This window comes from Periophthalmus magnuspinnatus, chromosome 22 (genome assembly GCF_009829125.3).
Source record: "Periophthalmus magnuspinnatus isolate fPerMag1 chromosome 22, fPerMag1.2.pri, whole genome shotgun sequence".
Classification (NCBI taxonomy): domain Eukaryota; kingdom Metazoa; phylum Chordata; class Actinopteri; order Gobiiformes; family Gobiidae; genus Periophthalmus; species Periophthalmus magnuspinnatus.
In genome coordinates, this window is record NC_047147.1 from 8,802,251 (window position 1) to 8,824,199 (window position 21,949).

Below are 21,949 nucleotides of genomic sequence, written 5' to 3' on the forward strand. Positions count from 1 at the left end.
TACTAAGCTGCAATTATGCGCCACAAAGGAACACTGTGGAGTACATGATAATATGATATTCATGTTTTCAAATACAAATACTACTGACATTACCTCTACTAGTTCTCTACTAATCCTCCTCCTCCTCCTCCTCCTCCTACTACTACTACTACTACTACTACTCCTGCTACTACTACCACCACTGCTACTCCTAATGCTCCTCCTCCTACTCCTACTACTACTACCACCAGTACTACCACTACCACTACACTAGTACTCCTATTCCTCCTCCTACTACTACTATTACTACTTCTACTGCTCCTTCTCCTACTACTACTACCGCTACTACCACCACTACCACTCCTAATGCTCCTACTACTACTGCAACTACCACCACCACCACCACTACTCCTAATACTCCTCCTCCTACTACTACTACTACTACCACCAGTACTACCACTACTTCTACTGCTCCTCCTCCTCCTACTACTATCACTGCTACTACTACAGCCACTACTACAACTACTACTCCTATTCCTCCTCTTTTTCCTCCTCCTCCTACTACTGCTACTACTACCACCACCACTACTCCTAATACTCCTCCTTACTACTACCACCAGTACTACCACTACTACTACTTACTACTAGTACTCCTATTCCTCCTCCTACTTCTACTGCTCCTCCTCCTTATCCCCCTCCTACTACCACCACTACTAATACTGCAACTACTACTACTCCTATTCCTCTTCCTCCTACTCCTACTACTTCTACTACTACCACCACCCCCAATACTACTCCTAATGCTCCTCCTATTACTCCTACTACTACTACCACCAGTACTACCACTACTACTGCTCCTCCTCCCTACTACTACTACTACCACCACTACTACTACTGTCACTACTACTACTACTACTACTCCTCTTCCTCCTCCTCCTACTACTTCTACTACTACTACCACTACAACACCTCTCCATCCCAGCCAGTACATTCTACATAAACCTACTTTGATTGACTTTACCACTAACTTTACTTTACCACCAAGGGCAAAAACACAAGTATCTGAACATTTCCATTTCTAACATACTGTAAATAATACCATGAAATCTACTTTATTCTACTCTATTTTTGATATCCTGTATGTTACATTATAAACATCATGATTTCATTTTCATTAATTCATTAATTCATTGATGTATTTATTTTATTTTATTATTTTTTATTTATTTATGTATTTATTATTTATTTATTTATTTATTCACTGATTATAAAGCAAAGCCAATGCAGGACAGAATGAGCTCCATACAGATTATACTATTATTGACTATCACACGCAGCACTTTGGAAACGCTTCTGTTTATGAAATGTTCTCTATAGATAAAGGTGATTTGGATTTAAATTTTGATGGAGACGGATGAAGAGCTGCTGTAGTACTTCTGTGCTTTAACTCAGCAGAATGAAATATTTATCCTGTGCACATCATCCATCATTAACATACAATCATGTTCTATTCATCACAGCACATTACAATCAGAGTCCAGCCCGGTTTGCACGTACGCTCACATGTACACACACGTATATACTACATGTACACAAGTATATAGTACATGGACACACTACGTATAGTACATGTGGAGGTCAAACAGAGGACATTATGTAAACATTGGCTGGGATTTGCTGTGCCCTAAATAAATACTTTGGGTGTTTTGTTATGTAGTATAATTGAAGCCCATAAATTTCACTTATTACAGTGAAGCCCAAAAGAATTACACTGCCACTTGGAACTGGAATTGTGTGAATTTAGTTATTTGTTTTATTATTTTTTAGTCATTTTAAGCAAGTGGGAGTGTAAAATTACAAAAAATGTTGTGTAGAATGATTCCTCAACTCCCCACTTGCGACATGTCAGAGTGTAAATATCTGAGTACTTAACTACAGGTGTATTTGTGTCGCAGAATCGGAAGTAACGACAGTAAACCGCTGTCTGGACGCGGCCAAAGCCTGTAACATCGACGAGACCTGTCAGAAGACGCGCACGGAGTACGTATCGGCGTGTATCCAGCCCTCCGCCCGCTCTGGACCCTGTAACCGGCCGCGCTGTAACAAGGCGCTCAGGAAGTTCTTCGACCGCGTTCCTCCGGATTACACCCACGAGCTGCTGTTTTGCCCCTGCACGGACACGGCCTGCGCGGAACGCCGGCGACAGACCATCGTACCCACCTGCTCCTACGAGGAAAAGGAGAAGCCCAACTGCCTGGCCCAGCTGCGGGTGTGCAAGGCCGACTATGTGTGCAGGTAAATCCTACTAAATCCTTTATCACGGGGCGGGCGATCTTGACAAAAACGTATGTGTCATTATGTTTTGGATCATCCCAAAAAACTATAATAAAAACGAAACTGAAGCAGCCCATTTAAACGCGCTAAAATGCAACGTTAAATGCCCTAACTGCGAATCGCACAAACAGTAAATGGAGCATAAAATGTACCCACAAAAGCACAGAAATACTTTGGAAGATTACTTTTCCTTCTGCGTCCTTTCAAATAGATGTGGAAATATGCCGCAAACTAGCAACAAGGACAGAACTGAACACAATGGGATGATCAAGAAATACAGCTCCACGTTTCTCCAAGTTTCACACAGTTTCACACAGTTTCAAGTAGGAATTTCATGTTTTTAGAAGATATTATTGTACGAATTATATCAGACACTCGCAATGATTCAAATTTATATTAGGCTAAGACATATTTACCGTTGAGTCTACATAAAAACTCGGCTCTAATTCTGTTTACAAGGCCAGATGTTGTGTAAACCAGGAGAGTTCATTCAGACCCTGCAGACCCAGTCTCTTCTAACCCCGATGTTTTCTGTCTGAGAGGGAAATTGTTCTCAGTGCATTAACCACAAAGTCAACCTTCAATAAACCCAAACAGAACTTTTACTTCGAAACTCACCGCAGGTCTGAGAGCAGCTTTCAAACGCTGACCTTAAATTACACACTGTTGAAACAAGACTCGAGATTAGGCGTTCGACTGCCGCTCTCTTAATAGCACAAATAATCTATGTAAAACGTTGTCTTAAAGGAGGTCTGATATTACGTTTATGTTTTATTATAATGCTGTTACCGCGTCAAAAACATACCTCAACTTATGTCTTGTTTCTTTCACACATCTCCAAAACTCAAAATGCTCTGTTCCACCTTGTGATGTCATGTGGTGGTAGTTTTTAACAGCTACTTTTTATCTTTAGTTCAGTAAAAATTGTCAATTCCAGGACTGAAATCACCCAAATGATGAATGAAGTTTGTGTGAAGTTTGAACTGGACACAGCAGAGCACTTCCTGTATCACCACATGACATCACAACGTGGAACAGAGTGTTTTTTGTTTGAACTCAGGCTAAATATGCAGGGTTTGTGTGTTAAACATGTGTGAATGAAACAAACACAACTGCAGTTCTGTTTGTGATGAGGACACATTATAAAACAAATTAAAACTAGTGAAATATAGGCCCTTTAAAGTTTATTCTCAGTGAAACTAAACTTAAAACTTTTTTTCCTAGTTTGGAGTAATGGGTTTTGTGATTTGCATTACCAGGCGTATTGTGAACTTCTTTGGTATTCCTATCAGGGGAGAAGAAAAGAAGGAAAAATGTAAATATATTTACTGATTATAGTAGTAGTAGTAGTAGTAGTAGTAGTAGTAGTAGTAGTAGTAGTAGTAGTAGTAGTAGTAGTGGTAGTGGTAGCAGTGATAGTAGTAATGGTAGTGGGTATAGTAGTAGTAATGGTAGTGATGGTAGTAGAAGTTTTAGTTGTTGTTGTAGTAGTAATGGTGGTAGTAGTATTGGTAGTAGTAGTATTGGTAGTAGTAATGGTAGTGGTAATAGTAGTTGTAGTATTAGTAGTAGTAGTAGCGGTAGTAGTAATGGCAGAAGTAGTGGTAGTAGTGGTGGGGGTAGTAGTAGCAGTAGTAGTAGTAGTAGTGATAGTAGTAATGGTAGTGGGTATAGTAGTAGTGATGGTAGTAATAGTAGTAGCAGTAGTTGTAGTAGTAGTAGTGATGGTAGTAATAGTAGTAGCAGTAGTTGTAGTAGTAGTAGTAGTAGTAGTGATAATAGTAGTAGTAGTAGTAATGGTAGTAGTGGTGGTAGTAATAGTAGTAGTAGTGGTGGTAGTAGTAGTAGTAGTAGTGATAGTAGTAATGGTAGTGGTAATAGTAGTAGTGGTGGTAGCAGTAGTAGTAGTAGTAGTGATAGTAGTAGTGGTAGTAGTAATGGTAGTAGTGGTGGTAGTAATAGTAGTTGTAGTAGTAGTGGTAGTAGTAGCGGTAGTAGTAATGGCAGAAGTAGTGGTAGTAGTGGTGGTAGTAGTAGTAACAGTAGTAGTAGTAGTGATAGTAGTAATGGTAGTAGTAGTGGTGGTAGTAATAGTAGTAGTAGTAGTAGTGATAGTAGTAGTGGTAGTAGTAATGGTAGTAGTGGTGGTAGTAATAGTAGTTGTAGTAGTAGTGGTAGTAGTAGCGGTAGTAGTAATGGCAGAAGTAGTGGTAATAGTGGTGGTAGTAGTAGTAACAGTAGTAGTAGTAGTGATAGTAGTAATGGTAGTAGTAGTGGTGGTAGTAATAGTAGTAGTAGTAATAGTGGTAGTAGTGGTGGTAGTAATAGTGGTAGTAGTAATGGCAGAAGTAGTGGTGGTAGTAGTAGTAGCAGTAGTAGTAGTAGTAATGGTAGTGGTAATGGTAGTAGTGGTGGTAGTAATAGTAGTAGTAGTAATAGTGGTAGTAGTGGTGGTAGTAATAGTTGTAGTAGTAGTAGTAATAGTGGTAGTAATAGTAGTAGTAGTAGTAGTAGTAATAGTGGTAGTAGTAGTGGTAGTAGTTTATTCTGTCATTTGCAACATGACAAGGATATACATAACAACCCCAATCAAGACCAAAATATTTTAGGCTGAAATGAAAAATACTTGTAATGTCTAACCCTAATAAATAATGACACAGAAATCAAAGAAAAGTACATTTAGATTTGCAGTTCCACAACACAGGACTTACACAGAACTTAGAACAGAAAAACAAGACTGAGTGCACAGATCAGTCCAGAGCTTCAAAAAGTAATGCTCTCTATGTCTTTTTAAAGACTTGTCGGGTCTTTTTAATCTCACATCCGGGTTGACTTGTGATTCGATTTGGGATTTCTCTGTAATATAAAAGCAGATTTAAATGTATTCTGAAGTGACGTAATACAACATTTAAACCCAGTGTATTTTTGTAGAGATCTATAGTTAGCCAATTGGATATTTGGACATTACAACCCCTCTTAAAGTACTTTTTTTTTTTACACAGATTTCACTTATTGCGAGTTGTAGATGTGCCTTTTCAGTGTGTATGTGTGTGTATTTTTTCATACAGTATATTGAGCATTACCTAGATGAGCTATTGATTCTTTTCTAATTTAAGAAATATTGATTAAAGTTGGTTTGAAAATACCATATCAAAAACAAAGACACATACACTAAGCCTGATGATCTATTTCTCATATTTTTATCTCATTTCTTTATTTCTACGGCAACAAATTATTCCAGTTAATTGAAAAAAAGAAAAAAAAACGCTTAGAAGACAATATGTGGCATTATGCATTTGAAGCTGAGCCTGGCCGCCATGATATATTCACTCACTTTTAATTAGTGGACTGTCTTTAATTAATTAAATTGATAAACTCATTTAGTGTTTAATTAGTTTAATTAGATGTGTGTTCGTTTACCGGGGGGAGCGCAGAGTAGCAATAGTCGTTATTGGAACAGCCATTATCTCAGGATTCAGACGACTGCCCTGCCAATATTTACCAATGTGCAAGTCAGGTTATCATGGGGTTAGGCTGTTTGCACTTTGAGATCAGGATCAGAAAAGTATATTTACCCACATAAGTACAGAGAGAACAACTGCACTGCATTTAAATCCAGAGTTTAACAAGAATCTCATGTTAAATCCGTCACGCAAAGTTTGGTCAAGACGACGTTGCCAGATTGAGATGGTTTGGTTCTAGCGAAAGATGACGTTTAAATCTGTCAACTGGACAAATCGTTGTAGGAGTTGAAGACGTTTTGCTGCTCATCCAAGTCGTTTCTTCAGTTCTGGTCAAAAATACTGGTGGATACTGCCTTATATCTGTCTGAAGGGAGCTAATCTTTACAGTTTCAGCCTTAACGACCCTATTCAACCGTTAATGGCCCTCTTATTGTTCTTTTTGTTTGCTTTGGGTCTGAGGATGGATTCAAAGATCTGTGAGAGATTATGTCTCAGGCCACCATTCTTGTTTAAGGAAGGATTCTCTTTCTTAACCAAAATAGCTTCTTTAACTCTCCTCTCAAACCATTTCTTTTCTCTGGCTAAAATCTGAACTTCACTATTTTCAAAGCAGTGGTTAGTGTCTTTGAGATGGAGATGTACAGCAGACTGGGGTCCAGAGTAGCTCTCACGTCGGTGTTGGTACATTCCTTAAACAGGAATGAGGGCCTGAGACATAATCTCTCACAGATCTATGCCCCAAAGCAAACAAAAAGAACAAGTGGCAGTTTGTGAGGGGGGAATGTTGAGAAGAAAAAAGTATTGGTAGGTTCTACAACAGAATACCTCGATTTAGTATGTCATCACATCTCAAAATTCCATCAAGTTTTGGCCCTTGTTGACATTATAGTTATCTCTACGTATGTCTTTTCTGCTTTCACATATCCATCCTCAGACCCAAAGCAAACAAAGAGAACAATAGGGTGTCCATTAACAGTTGAATTGGGTCGTTAAGGCTGAAACTGGAGAAAATAGCTGTTTATAGTTTCAGTGTAGTTAGCTCCTTCCTTCAGATAGATATAAAGCAATGTCCACGAGTAATCTGACCAGAACTGAAGAAGCGGCGAATGAGCAGCGAAACGTCTTCAGTCCTACAACAGATTCGTCCAGTTGACAGATTTAAACTTTGTCTTTTGCGATGGATCAGACCTGGACGACTGAGGGACTACACAGACATGGTTTCGTCATGAAGTTACAGTAGATTTATAGTAGAAGCGGATGCAGGGGCAAGGTGGATGAAGTGTCTTGCCAAAGGACACAACAACAGCATACATTACTAGAGCCACTGTGGTGCTAGATTCTCAGAAGTTTCCCAACACGGTGCAGAGGTGGTTTGCTGTAATTACACAAAACAGGAAGGGGAGATTGCATTCCCACGACAGTCTCCGTTTGATTGGTTGACCGGTTAAATAGAAGGTTGTGATTGGCCGACTGTGAAGGCAAGCGATTATTGATGAAGCTTCATTGAAATCGATCACCACGAGGGTCAATCGTAACGGGCTACACTCCGAGCGCTCGCGTTCAATCCCCCCAAACAGTTCATTTTGATTGTATTAAAATGCATCAGCTGTCGTCACCTTTATCCCACCAGACTCCGACCATCAGCCACTGCATACATCAACCGCATTTCATCTAGTTCCTCTTCAAATGCCAACCGCGCCGAGGACCTCATCTGTCTCGCCTATCGATCACGCTCTGTACCCCCTCCGCCCAACCGTCCCTCCCGAGACCCCCACCCTTCATTTGCACCCCGCAGATTGTACGCATCAAAGTAGTCAGTCATGTAGATGGTTATTATGGCATCAGTTCAGTGGCAGTTGAGAAGAAAAGTACAAAAATACAGGAAGTATCGGTACGTTCTACAACAGAATACATCGACTTACGTCATCACATCTCGAAATTTCATCAGGTTTTGGCCCTTGTTGACATTATAGTTACTGTATCTCTGCGTCTGTCGTATCTGCTTCAACCAGGAAGTCAAATTATAAACTCAAACTAAAAAAATAGAAAGTCAAGCTGACCCAGGATGACTTCTCAGAGAACAGGGTGTGTTATTACAGAGACATAAGGAACGAGAAAGAGGGAGGGAGAGAGGGAGGGAGGGAGGGAGAGAGAAAGAATGAGAGGCAGTGAGAGTGTGAGAAAGGGAGATGTAAAGAGAGAGAGAAGGAGTGAGAGAGAGGGACAGACAGAGAGGGGAAGAGAGGGAGCCAGAGTTAAGAGTGAGAAAGAGAGAGGCAGAGAGATAGAAAGCGATAAAAGAGAGAGGAGGAGGAGAGAGAGAAAGGCAGTGAGAGAGCCAGAGAGAGAGAGAGAGAGAGAGAGAAAGGGATGGACAGAGAGAGATAGAGAGTGAAAAAGAGAGAAGGTGAGAGAAAGTAAGAGAGACACACAGAGAGAGAGGGAGTGAGGGAGCAAAAGAGGGACAGACAGAGAGTGAAAAAGAGGAGGCGAGAGAGCGAAGGAGTGAGAGAGAGACAGACAGAGTGTGAAAAAGAGAGAGAGGGAGTGAGAGTGAGAAAGAGAGAGGCAGATGAGAGAGTGATATAGAGAGCGAAAAAGAGAGAGGGGGAGAGCAAGAGAGAGGGAGTGAGTGAGAGAGAGGCAGAAAGAGAGTGAAAGACAGAAAGGGAGCAAGAGTCAGATCGAGAAAGAGAGGCAGAGAGAGAAAGAGAGACAGAGTGAAAAAGAGAGAGGGAACAAGAGTCAGAGCGAGAGTGAGAAATAGAGAGGCAGAGAGAGAGTGAGATAGAGAGAGAAAGAGAGATAGAGTGTGAAAAAGAGAGAGGGGGAGAGCGAGAGAGAGGGAGCGAGAGGCAGAGACAGAGAGAGAGAGAGGGAGAGAGGGAGTGAGAGTAGAGCAGTGTCCTTAAGGGGATCAGACGCAAATGCCAGCCCTGCAGGAGCTGATGCGTGATAGCATGGCCCAGATAGCCTTGTGCGAGGATGAGGAAGATGATGAGGGTGAAGATCTGTGGCTGCCAGGAAAAGGTGAAGATGGCGGTATTTATATGAAAGATCTATATTTGTCTAATCCGCGCACGGGCTATAGGCACCAGACAGATATTTAGGAGCCGAGCCAAGCACTAGCTGCCACACGCTGCACAGACTGGCAGCCCACCAGAGGACGTCTGGGTGGGGAGGTAAAGAGATGTGACAGAGAGGGTGAGGCGTGTGGGGTAAGTAGTGGAAGCACTCAAGTCACATTAGATCAGCTTTTATGGCGCTATATTAGGTCAAATACTACTACAACTCGTACTACAATAAACTTACATAATACAAATGCTACTGTCTCATTGTCTGTTATTGATTCAAATGTACTTCTTCTGTGTGTAAAGGTCAAAGGTGAGTACACTGTTGTATAAGTCCTCTGTTGGCATTGTTAAACCAGATAAAAGTCCTGCTACTCTCCGCCGCAACCCGGGCCGAGTCTCAGTGCTGTCTGTCTCTGCTCTCAGGTCCCGCTGGGCTCAGTTCCAGTTCGACTGCCAGCCCTCGGACCTCAGCTCCAGCGGCTGCCGACAGGAGAACTACGGGGCCTGTCTCCTCGCCTACACCGGACTCATAGGTAAGCTCTCTATGTACGTCTACGCCAGGGGGGCCCGAACTCTTTTCACCGAGGGCCATGTCTTGAAAAATGATGTGAAAAGTGATGTTATTAAGGTTATTTTGGTAGGATTACTCAAATTTGCTGTAAGAAGTACTGATTATGAAGGCATTAGGACCAACAAAAATTTGTCTAAGGGCCATATTTAGCCCCCGGGCCGTAGCTTGGACACCCCTGGTCTATGCGATGGGAAGCAGGGGAGTCGGCGAGAGGCTCTGTTGTCCCGGGCCCCAGCTCTTATGGGCCCAGAATTGTACCGTCTACCTATTAATTTATATTAGAAGGGGGGGGCCCATGGGAGGCTTCTTGCCCCGGGTCCCCAAATTTCTGTTGACGGGCCTGATGGGACGGTATAAGAAAGTTGAATTATAGAGGTAAAATAAGAGCGAAAAATAGTTGAAATCGTTGAGAAGAGAGATGGTGTGTGTGTGTACGGGTTGAAGGATGCTGATTTTCGAGTTGCCAGGTAACAGGAGACCTAGAGGAAGACCAAAGAGGAGAGTTATAGATGTATTGAATGAGAACATAAAGTTGGTTGACGTGAGAGAGAAAAGTTTATACGTTATAGGGCCATTTTGAGAGCAACAGTGGCACCTGAAATAAAGCAGCTAAAAAGAAAATAAAAACTGAAGAAATGTAGTGGAGTTTTGCACCGTTTTGAGCCCCCTCCCTATTATAAACAGTATATGGCACAGCAGTTAAAGGTGCACTATGTACTTTTTCTGGTGAAACTCTTTCACCTTCAAATAGAACAGAAAATGTATTGTTTTGCCTGGGTTGTTCCATAGTGTAGCATTATGATCATCTATCTAGCATTTAGGTGGCTTTTATTGCTAAAGTGGGCTCGCCTCTTCATAGATCTGACATGTGCCTTGGCCTGGTGGTGTGATCTGACCTGCAAAGCAATTCCATCTCCATGGAGACAGGTCGCATAGTGCACCTTTATATGAAAATCCTTAGTAATAATTGTATGCAGTTCAGATCAGCACATATTTGGGTTTTTATACAGCAAATTACTTTATAAAAATACATGCACAAAATAAATATATACCCAACAATGACAGGAGGTAGTTTGATGTATTCGTGTCCACCAGTTGCTGTATTTGGTAAAGAATTGCCCGGATAAACGGTTTTAGAGAGGAGGAGGAGGAGCAGTGAAAAAATAAAGAGGGTGAGTGAGGTCCAGTCTAATCAATATAGTCTGATGAATGTGTCTGAGGCTGGAGCTGGCATCATAAGGAGCACAATTTCAACTATTGACCAGTGTTTGTGCTGCATTACAAAACAGACTGAGGGCCAAATGCACGACTTTAACTCTGGACATCGAACCTCCTGAACCTGAAGTGAAGGTCCAAACATGACACGGTTTATCAAGTGTTTTAAAAAGGATTTTGACACTGGCTCAATCAGGAGTGAATGAAGTTCTACCACAGAGCTGCTCCTTCCTCCTCCTACTACTACTACTTCTACTACTGCTACTACTACTCCTACCACTACTTTACTGCTACTACTACTACTACTACTACTACTGTTATTACTGCTGCTACTGCTGCTACTTCTACTGCTACTACTGCTACTAATACTACTACTACTGATACTGCTACTACTTTACTACTACTACTGCTACTACTACTGTTATTACTGCTGCTACTGCTACTACTTCTACTGCTACTAATACTGCTACTACTGCTACTACTACTACTGATACTACTACTGATACTGCTACTACTTTACTACTACTACTACTACTACTACTGCTACTACTACTGTTATTACTGCTGCTGTTACTGCTGCTACTGCTACTACTTCTACTTCTACTACTACTACTGCTACTAATACTGTTATTACTCCTGCTGTTACTGCTACTACTGCTGGTACTAATACTGCTACTACTACTGCTGGTACTAATACTGCTACTACTACTACTGCTACTAATACTACGACTAGTACTGCTCCTACTACTGATATTGCTACTACTTTACTACTACTACTACTACTACTACTACTACTACTACTACTACTACAGCTACTACTGTTATTACTGCTGCTGTTACTGCTACTACTGCTGCTACTACTACCACTACTACTACTTCTTCTGCTTCTAGTAAGGGTATTACTTTAGTTACTAATTGAAACAACTTGAAACTCAAACTATGTGTTCATTTTGTATTAAAGTGATAGTATGTCACTTTCTGGAGGGGTAAAGTCAACTGCATGATTAAATTGAAATACAAAGTTAAAACCTCACATCATAACCATGGAGACAGGTATGTTTTATGCCATACTGTGGATTATTATATTTTCTATGGACACAAGCCGGAGGACCCTCATAGTAAGCAGTACTCTCTTTATTAAGGTTAAGTGTAGTTATCATAGAGTTATACTTTGTTAATTCTTACCAACTTCGTCAAACTTTGTAAGTACATCTACACTATCTATACTTTTTACCCTTGGAGACTGCACCAGGAGAGTCAGTGTTGTGCGTTACAGATAAAAGAGTCCAGAGAGTTGTGCGACAGTGATTGGCTCGCCTCCTAAACTCACCTCAAAGTGTGAATCCGGGCTCCTGTTTGAAAGTGTGGGACCGGGGACAAAATCAATGCAAGTAAATCACAACTTTTCTACGTCCCCTCTGACTCAAAGAGCAGCCATTTTGTTTCCCAGCCACTTTAAAAATACAGGGCTCACAAAGACGTATCACCCTTCTCCCAGAATGACTTCCACAAACATTTCAAAAAGTCCAGAGGCACGAGGCGTAAAGGAGAAAGGAGAAAGAGGAGGAGGAGAGGACTTTAGAAAGAGGAGAGGAAAGCTTGAGCACCGCCTCGGGGGAACCTGCACGATCACAGAGCAGTTTGGGCTGGAGAATACACAGCTGGAGATACTAGTTATAGCTGAAAGGATTAGTTTAGGGCTGGACAATACACAGCTGGACGTACTAGTACTTATGGCTGAAAGGATTTTTTGGGAAGAACTTCGTTTTAAAGCCCGATCGCCTTCCACTTACACTCGTAACTCTAAAATGTTGTAATGCCGTGTTGAAGTTTTTGATATTTTATTAACCCAAGATTCGTGCTCGACTAAGTGCAAGGCTTGACAGTCAAATTACAGGATGTCACTAATGGAAAAGGAGAGTTCTGCTTGCTACTAAAACGCCGTTAATACAGTAGATACTTGTTGGTTTATTCAGCAGATCAACAACCAGTAAATGAAGATAATGAGTTGGTTTGCTGGTCGTCAAGGCAACTAAAATAAATGGTGCAGATCAGAGGCGTCAAACTTAAATTTACAGTGGGGCAAAAGTAAAAACTGAGACAAATTCACGAGTCAAAATCTATATTTATTGAAAAATCGACTGCGCCTGGTGTGTAGTGTTTAACCTTTTCATATGAAGTTTAGTTTATTAATTCAAGCTTGATATTACAAACATATGAGAAATAAAAGGCACATCAATAGTCTTTTTTTTTTTTTTTACAAGCAACAACGACAACAAATTAAACAAAAAATAATAATTTCATTCACTGAAACTATTAACAGTTCATGCTTTGGAGTAGAAAAAGTGCATAGAGAAAACATAATATTCAAGCTCAATTTGCAACATTCAGCTTTTACTCTGCGCACCAGCCTATTAGCAAAGCATTCTGGGATTTGTAGAGTTAATGGTGCATGTGCTAAATACCAGCAGGTCAGCACTAACGCACATCTGATATGATCTTAGGGCCCAAATATAATTACACCGCGGGCCAGATTTGGCACCCGGGCCTGAGTTTGGCATATGTGGTCCAGATATTTTAATCTGTCTTGATTTTTCAAAACTGAGAGCTTAAATGTGCGCCATGGAACCTTTCTGGTAGAAGGTCCTCAACCTGCTGATGTCCATATGTCACTGCATGGTATGGAATGTTCCACAGTGTGTCATTAAACATATCTCACATTTTTTTTATTGCAGGTTTTTATCGCTAAAACCATGACAAACAATGTATTCTTACTCCATAGGCCTGACCTGTAACTTGGCCTGGTGTTGTCACATGCTTGAAATAGATGAGTCATATTTTCAAATTTTTCAGGAAAAACAATAACATCTCCATGGAAACACGCATATGGCCGCCCCCTCACCAGAAAAGTTACATAAATACCTTAAAAATATGTTTCCATTTTGCCACAAGAAGCAACATATTTTGTGAATCAAAACTTGTAAACTCGTCATATATTTTCCTCTCGTGCTGATTTGCTGATCCTCTTTTTCCTCTTTCTGCAGGAAGCACAATCACTCCAAACTACCTGGACAACTCCACCTCCAATGTGGGCCCATGGTGCACCTGCGCTGCCAGCGGCAACCACCGGGAGCAGTGTAACGACTTCCTGGAGTTCTTCCATGACAACGTCTGTCTCAGTGAGTAATGGACACACAGATCACACACACAGATTTACTATCCTCCACTGTCATGTTACACATAAAGCCTTCGTACAATCACTGTGGTTTAAATTTGGCTCTGAATAGTCTGGTCCTTTGAATTTTTAGGTGATGTATTACAGTCCCATAGTGTGTTGTATAGTCGAACATAGTTACTAAGGGCAAATTGTAAGGATGCATTTAAACTTGTACTGGTTTGGTCCTGGTTTGGTCCTGGTTTGGTCCTGGTTTGGTCCTGGTTTGGTCCTGATTTGGTCCTGGTTTGGTCCTGGTTTGGTCCTGGTTTGGTCCTGGTTTCATCCTGGTTTCGTCCTGGTTTCATCCTGGTTTCGTCCTGGTTTCATCCTGCTTTCGTCCTGGTTTCGTCCTGGTTTGAGCTCAGATTAGTCCTGATGTAAACTTTGGTCCAGTGCTAGTCCTGATTTAGCCTTGGTCCTGTCCAGGTTTAGTCCAGGGTTTAGTCTCTTTGGTTTGATGCCTGTGTGAGCATGATCACACACTCAGAGTCAGCTACTGTATTCTTTCAGCACATACACGACTCCTACCAGAGTTTTGATTATTGACTGGCTAATTATAGACATAGACTTTTATAACTTTATAGACAATAGACTTTAAAGCAAGTCTCTCCATGGCCTAGCACCAAAGTAGATCTCCCATATGTTATTGCCACGTGAACCATTCAGGGACCGGCCTCCTGCTGGTGCCCAGAGTCAGGACTAAACATGAAGATGTGAGACAGGCCTCTACTTTGACAAATCCAGGCTCAAAATGATTCTGTTTAGCTGTGCATATGACTGAAAGGCTTTTATTCTGCACTTTAATGTTAATTTATGATGATTATTTATGTTTTGATTTGTTGTATTGTGATTTTAATGTCTTTCTTATTCTGTACAACACTAACTTGTGTAAGAATTGTGCTATACAAACTTGTCTTGCCTATTTAAGAGTTGAATCCACATCTTCTTGGTTTGTGGGCAAAAGCACTACCACCATTACTTCGCTCTCTATTGCAAACACCTTTAAAACTGTATAAAAAGTCTTTCCTTGCTGTTTTACTTCTATCATCAGACGTCAAAACCATCATACAGCATTACTACTTAATTCCCAGTACTGTCTACAGCTGTAAGTATGAAATAAACTGCATGTAACACGTCTAAAAATGCAGTTTTTATATGTCCGTGGCCTGATGAATGCCTTGTGTTCTGTCCTGTTTACTATAAGCTCCTTAGAGACGAGGGAAAACAAGCCTTTTTAGAGTGTCCTCATCGCACGTTTGTGTCTGTGCAAAGAGGCTGTGGCTGTCCAAACAGAATGCCAGATAATGGGCACGAGCAGGTTTTTAATGGAGATGTGATTTGTGGAGCATCCGTGCATGCCCCCCTCTCTCCAGGCTCAGATCAGCGAAAAACAAACAGACAGACCCTCACATTTAAAGGATCTGGTTCTGGGGGTTGGAACTGTGCCAATAACTGAGAAAATGAAGCTTGTTTGGGATCTGCTATTTTGGTTGTAATCCCGGTGGAAAAATAGTAATTCACAGTTACGAAATTGTGGATGTATTAGGTCTGTTCAAGCAGCGCATAGAACTGTATCAAATCTAGTTAATTACTATTTAGACTTCAACTAACTGCCTATTTTCCTCAGTGTACTCGGCGTAAGACCGTAGTTAGAGATTTGTCAAATACTCATGTGTCCCATATACAGGAAATGTTACTTTGAAGTTGTCGACTCTTATTTTAAAGGTCCTGTATTACACAAAACTGACTCTTGTGACCTTTAAGCCGTGCTACAATGTTCTTAACTCATCAAAAACACACCTGGAGTTGTGCTTTGTTTCATTCACACATGTTTGAGTAACTCTTTATTATTAGTCTGTACATCTCCAAAGCTTAAAATGCTCTGTTCCACCTTGTGATGTCATGAAGTGGTAGTTTTCACGTTGACAGCTACTACTTTTTACCCTTAGTTCGGTAGAGATTGGCAATTCCAGAGCAGAAATGATCCAAATGATTCTAGTGAAGGTGTGTGGAGTTTAAAAAAGACAGTAGAGCACTTCCTGTTTTACCACATGATGACATCACAAGGTGGAACAGCCTAAATATGGAGGGTTTGTGTGAAGGAAACAAAACACAGCTCCAGGTCTGTTTGTGATGAGGAAACATTATAACACAGATCAGAAAATGGTGTAATATGGGCCTTTTTTTAATTTTATTTTTTCAATTTTTGTTAGGAGCACGATTACATTGAAATATAGTTTAGTTGTCCCCATGTTGTTGTTTTTTTGTTTTTTTGTTTGTTCGTTTTTTATGGGCCCTTTAATACAACTGCTTATTTATTTATTACATTCAAATCAAACATTATTCAACTTGTATAAGGTTGTACATAACATTTCTATCATGACCGAAGGATTTAGGCTGAAGTAAAAAAAAAATACTTATAATGCCTGACCCATTTTAATAATAACACACAAGAATTCAAAGAAAAGTATATAATAGCATTGTAATGACCAGTTTTTGTTTTTTAAAGTGCACTGCAGAACTTCTAGTGCAGTGTAGGCCTTGTTTCCGTGGAGATATTAGGATTCGCCGCACATCTCCATGATTATGATATCATTTTGCTTGGAATATTCCACACTATGGCAATAAATGTATAAATCTTGCATGTATTCTGTTAAAAAATACCTTGAAAAAACATGTATTCTTCGTGTGAGCTGGTCCCAGTCTCCACAGAGCTTACCTGTACCCTGGCTTGGTAGCGTCACCTGCTTGTCTCCACATAGATACTGTAAGTTTAACACCGTTCTGTGGAGCTCTCCAGGCAAAGCAGCCACATCTCCATGGAAACAAGCAGCTGACAGTACCACCAAAGTTACCCAGTGCACCTTTAAGTGTATATGTGCAATGTTCTATAAGTAATATGATAAAATTACAAAACCACCTAAAGTAAGACTGTTATTACCTCACACTCTGTCAGAATGCTGTCTATCTCCGCTGACGTCCTGCTCCTGACTTCAGCAGTATTGTGTGAGTGGGGCCAGTGCTGCTGCTGTGCTGGGCTGGGCTGCTGAGCCAGGACTTCAGGAGGTCTTTGATGACTTTGTAATTGAGCATAATTTGGTTTGCTGCCTGCGAACTAATGAGGCGGGCCTAGAGAGAAGTGTCCAACTAAAGCGCTGTCCTTTGGAGCTGGAGAGGTGAAAGACTGCAGAGGAATGAAGCGTGTGAGAAGGGGCTGCTCAAACTGGGGCTTTTCTTAAGTCGTTGCTTAGGTTTGTTTAGTGCTGCTTTATAGAGTCAGCGTTTAGGTCATAGACTGTATACATAAATGGACATAGCTAATCTGCTAGCCTTTGCGTTCCAAATAAAGAGTGATCATGGCTACGCTTTTGGCTCCAATTCATGTTACATTAGAAAGCTGTTGCCCCTCTCACTGTAACTACCAGTGGTGCAGGCAGAAAGGGGTGTTACCTTCAACAGCCTCGCTCCGGATTGGCTCTTTAGTTGCTATGATGCTTCATTTGACTGGACCTGAACGCTATGGGCAACGTCACACTCCCTTAGTTCACTTCTTTATACCATATATGGTTTAGGCACAATTGGTCAGTTTATTCTGTCCGTTCTTCTTCAAGTTTAGTCCTGGCTTAGACCAAAAATGACTGGGGGACACCAGGTGAGGACCAGGTGGGGACTTTTGGCTTGGAGTTTGCATGTTCTCCCTGTGTTTAAGTGAGCAGGCTCCCATCTTCCAGCTAAGTACCCCTGAGAGATAAGTCCACTGCTCCTGATTGGTTGTCCAGCAGCGCGTGGTTAAGGGGTGGGTCAAATGCAAAGGACTTTTAAATCGGTAAACATTTTAGTGTTAAGATTATAGTTAGAAGACACCATGACAACAGTGAAAAGTCCAATGGATTCCTCTAGTATATGCCAAGGCAAGGCAAGTTTATTTGTATAGCTCAATTCATACACAGTGCTTTACAGAATAAGAAAGACATTAAAACCACACACATCAAAACATAAATAATCACAAATAATCATCATAAAATTAACATTAAAACTGAAGAGTGTGGAATGCATGGATAAGTCTCTCTAAGTCTGTTTTTTTGACAGTATAGCTTTGATTTTTGCAATATTTTTAGATGGTAAAAAGCTGCAGATGTTATTGATTTGATGTGGCTGTTAAAGTTAAAGTCTAAGTCCATTATTACTCCTAGATTTCTAGCCTGATTTTAATGTTTTAAAGAGAGAGACTGGAGGTGACTGCTGACACCATGATGACTTGAGTCTTGTCTGAGTTTAGCTGGAGAAAGTTGTTTTGCATCCACACACTGATCTGTTGGATGCAGTGGCAGAGTGAATCCACTGAGACATATGTGACCAGCTTAATGAAATCACACTTTCAAAATAATAAGATAGAGTAAAAAGGTAATGCAAAAAAATAAAAAATAAATTACTTTGATTTGTAATATGACAATTATAATCATGACTCACAATTAACTTTGCCCACTTTACTTTGATAAGCGGTTTATTCTTGGATTAGTTTTAATACAGACCCGGTTAAGTCCTTCCTTTTTGTGTTTTTGTCAATCTTATTTCATTAAAAATCTTGATCTCACGAATAGCTTGATCATTATGCAGAGGAGCAGCCCCTAATGTTCCCACATTCCCAGAGCCCGAGACGAGAGGATGAACAGAGGGGCAGATCATCTATTTTTGCAATTATTTTCATTTTGGTACAAAGGAAAAACAGAGAGGAAGAGCGGCAAAGTGTCTAAAAGGTTTCACACAGGAATACATGCTTCTCAGGGCCGGGTACACGAAAAGAGACGAAGTGAGGCTTGACAGAGGAGCGAGGCAACATGGCCGCCCAAACATTTACAGAGAAACTGTCCCAGGAGGGTAACATTGGGGAGTACAGTGTGTGACTCTAACCCTATGTGCTTTTTATTCACATGTAATAAGGGTTTAGGTTAGCAAAAAGTAGTATTTTTTGCAAACTTTGGGAGCGGAAAACTGTAAAAAGGTACTATTAGACAAAGAGAAAGAAGTGTACACTGGTCCCTCGTTTATCGTGGGGCTTACGTTCTAAAAATAAACCGCAATAGGCAAAATCCGTGAAGTCGTCTGCTTTATTTTTTACAATTATTCTATATGTTTTGCAGCTGTAAAACCCCTCACCACACACTTTATACACTTTTCTCACACAGGCATTATCATTTTCTCACATTTCTCTCTTGTTTAAACACTCTCAAAACTCAAATTTTCGTATATTATCTCCCTCTTCCTCGATGATCGCTTTAAATTTGTTGTTGCTCCGCTGTATTTTCAAATATCTAAGGCAGGGGTCTCAAACTCAAATTATCTGGGGGCCGCAGGAGGCAGAGTGTGGGTGAAGCTGGGCCGCATCAGGTATTCCACAAAAAAAGCTGTTATAATCTTCTCAAACGTCATTGCTGTTTTCAACAACTTATCAATAAGCAGATAATGCCAGTAGACCAAGTTACAAGTCCGATCTGTGGAGAGGCGAGCCCGCTTACAGTGAGAAAGCAGCATGTTTCTCAAGGTATTTTATTTTTAGCAATAATAACACATGTATCGGAATAACTGCACGAAAGACCAGTGTGATACTGCGATACTACTAATAATGTACAGTATATACAATGTAATCATAAAATATATAAAGTCATATTAAAATAATGTTTGAAATAAGTTAAATCTGGTTGCTATGGCCTAACAGATGATATTTTATGCTTAGCCAAATGAGGTTTTCCAGTGTGCACTTTACACAGGCTCCTAGTGCAAACCTCCAGAGTATTTCTTGCTTTTGATGGTTTGAGGCGGACATCTGGACGCCCCTCTGTCCTCTGCGACCAGGGACACTAACTCCGCCCCTCTCTCTCTCACACACCTGTCCCACTGCTGCTAATGACCCGGGACGCCGATGCTAACCACTCTGCCGCTGTCCACACAACATGCTGACAGTCTGCTCTCTTCGCTATTGACTACAGCCCTGCTATCCACACACTAATTAGCTGCAGAGTTGAGGAGAGGAGCAGAGCCAGGGTCACTATCCCACCGCAGTGTCCTGATGGATAATACTTCAGCGGTCAGGATCAGGACTAGGAGAGGGCATTGATTGGCTGCAGAATTTTGTTTGCAAAGACGGATCAATCTGTTATGATCCTCAGAGAAATCACTGTTTGTGGGTCACACCTCAGAACACAACTGCAAGCTGTGAAATCCCCATAACTGATAATAACTACTAACTTATACTGCAAGGAGAAATTAGAGTTGCATTTTGATTTGCGATGCAGTGCGCCACTACAGAGCAGCAATTTAAAGGTGCACTATGTAACTTTTCTCCATCTGCTTGTCTGCAAAGTACCACAAATGACAGTAAACACATCTGTCATGCTTGTATTTAATTCTAGATGTTTTTATTGCATGCATTCTTACTGAGAACAGACTCGCCTCTCCACAGAGCTGACCTGTAACTTGTCTTGGTTGTGTCCATAGACTGTATACTGTATATAAATATAGCTAACCCGCTAGATATGAACATTAGTAACAGACAAATCAGGCGTCTTCTATCTTCGATGTCACTCTCGCTCGCGTTAGCAACAGGTTTGATTGACAGCGTTGCTAAGCACTCGCTGAGGGGCGTTACCTTCAACAGCCTCGCTCCGGAATATTTCCTTGGTTTGTCGGAATTCCAAATATGGAAAATCGGCTCCAAATTCGCCCTATAACCGCTAGCCTCGACGAGCTTCATTTGACTTGAGCCAAACGCTACGGGCGATGTCACTTCCTTTGTCCACTTCCTGCTTGCCTTGATGGAGTTAGCTAAGTTTAATGCCATACTGAGGTACCTTCCACTGCACTCGAAAAGTAGTATAATAGTACATAACTGAATGGCCCATTTGTATTTACATTTTTGAAACGGTTCATTGTTGACTTTTTTCTTTGCCAGGAGAAAAAGTCAAGTGTTCTTGCTGACGCCATGTAACAGATCTCACTTGTAATTACATATTGTCTGGTTTCGTCTTTAGCATATTTTAATTGCAGTCACTGTTATGCTAATGCAATTGTAATCAACGCGAGAAACAGCAGCGAGAAAGAATAAATGCATCTGGGAGTGTGTGTTCATTATCTGCTGCTACATGTTATATATTACATAGCTCTGCATTTGACGTCATGCGTTTCCTCTGGGCCCGGCTGTAGTGAGAGAGTCTCCAGGCAGTCCATTATACAATCCAGAGTGTATATACAGGGTAATAGTCTGGGCTGGATACATGTTCGTTAGGAAAGAAGAAAGGAAAAGAAAGAGAGGAGGGAAGGAGAGAGAGGTCAATGTGATGCAGCTCACCTGAAAATTAATCCAGTATATGTTTTCGATGTGTTTTTTCGCTGTCCGTTGTAAATAAGCAGCATTGTTATGTATGTGTTGTAGAATGGAAATGATAGAAACACAATATCTAGAGACGGGCACTGACACATAATCTAAAATTGCCAATAAAATAAAGAATCGTACCCATTCAGATGACTCCGTAAAACTGGTGAATTCGTGCCTTTTTAAAGTTTATCTTCTGCAGATTATCAAAGCATGTACTGAACTATTACAATGGTTTGATTTGTAGTTGTTTTCATTTCTCTAAAGCAGTGGCTCTTAACCTTGTTGGAGGTACTGAACCCCACCAGTGTCATATGCACATTCACCAAACCCTTCTTAATTGAAAAATAAAATACTTTTTTTTTCAAATTCAAGACATATGTATGTTTTACTGGTGCACAAAATGAACGGTGCATTAACATCACTGTGTTCAAAGAATAAATACAATGCATGAACTCACAGCAAATTACATACATACCTTTTCACAAAGACATGATCTTTTTAATACTACCACACTGAAATGATTTTAATTTTTAATCTTATGTATTCCAATAATGAACTTATTGTATTTATGCTATTTATTATTTTTAACATTTTAACACACACCTTAACTCCACAACCTATTGTGCTCTCATGTAAATTCATGTCAAAGCAGAGGCATGAGGCTCTTTAAATATGTTACTGTCATTACGGTAATGTGCTTCCGTGGTGCATTGAAGATGTCCA

The 21,949-nt window shown here is 40.7% G+C and overlaps 1 protein-coding gene across 1 annotated transcript in view; it reads left to right on the forward strand.

The window, feature by feature from the left end:
• The window catches only part of gfra4a (GDNF family receptor alpha 4a), a 201,848-nt gene that overhangs the window by 168,187 nt on the left and 11,712 nt on the right, over positions 1 to 21,949 (forward strand). The window contains exons 4-6 of the mRNA XM_055230955.1: positions 1,935 to 2,274; positions 9,275 to 9,384; positions 13,682 to 13,816. Coding sequence (XP_055086930.1) covers positions 1,935 to 2,274; positions 9,275 to 9,384; positions 13,682 to 13,816 — 585 coding nt within the window. The remainder of the gene's footprint in view (positions 1 to 1,934; positions 2,275 to 9,274; positions 9,385 to 13,681; positions 13,817 to 21,949) is intronic.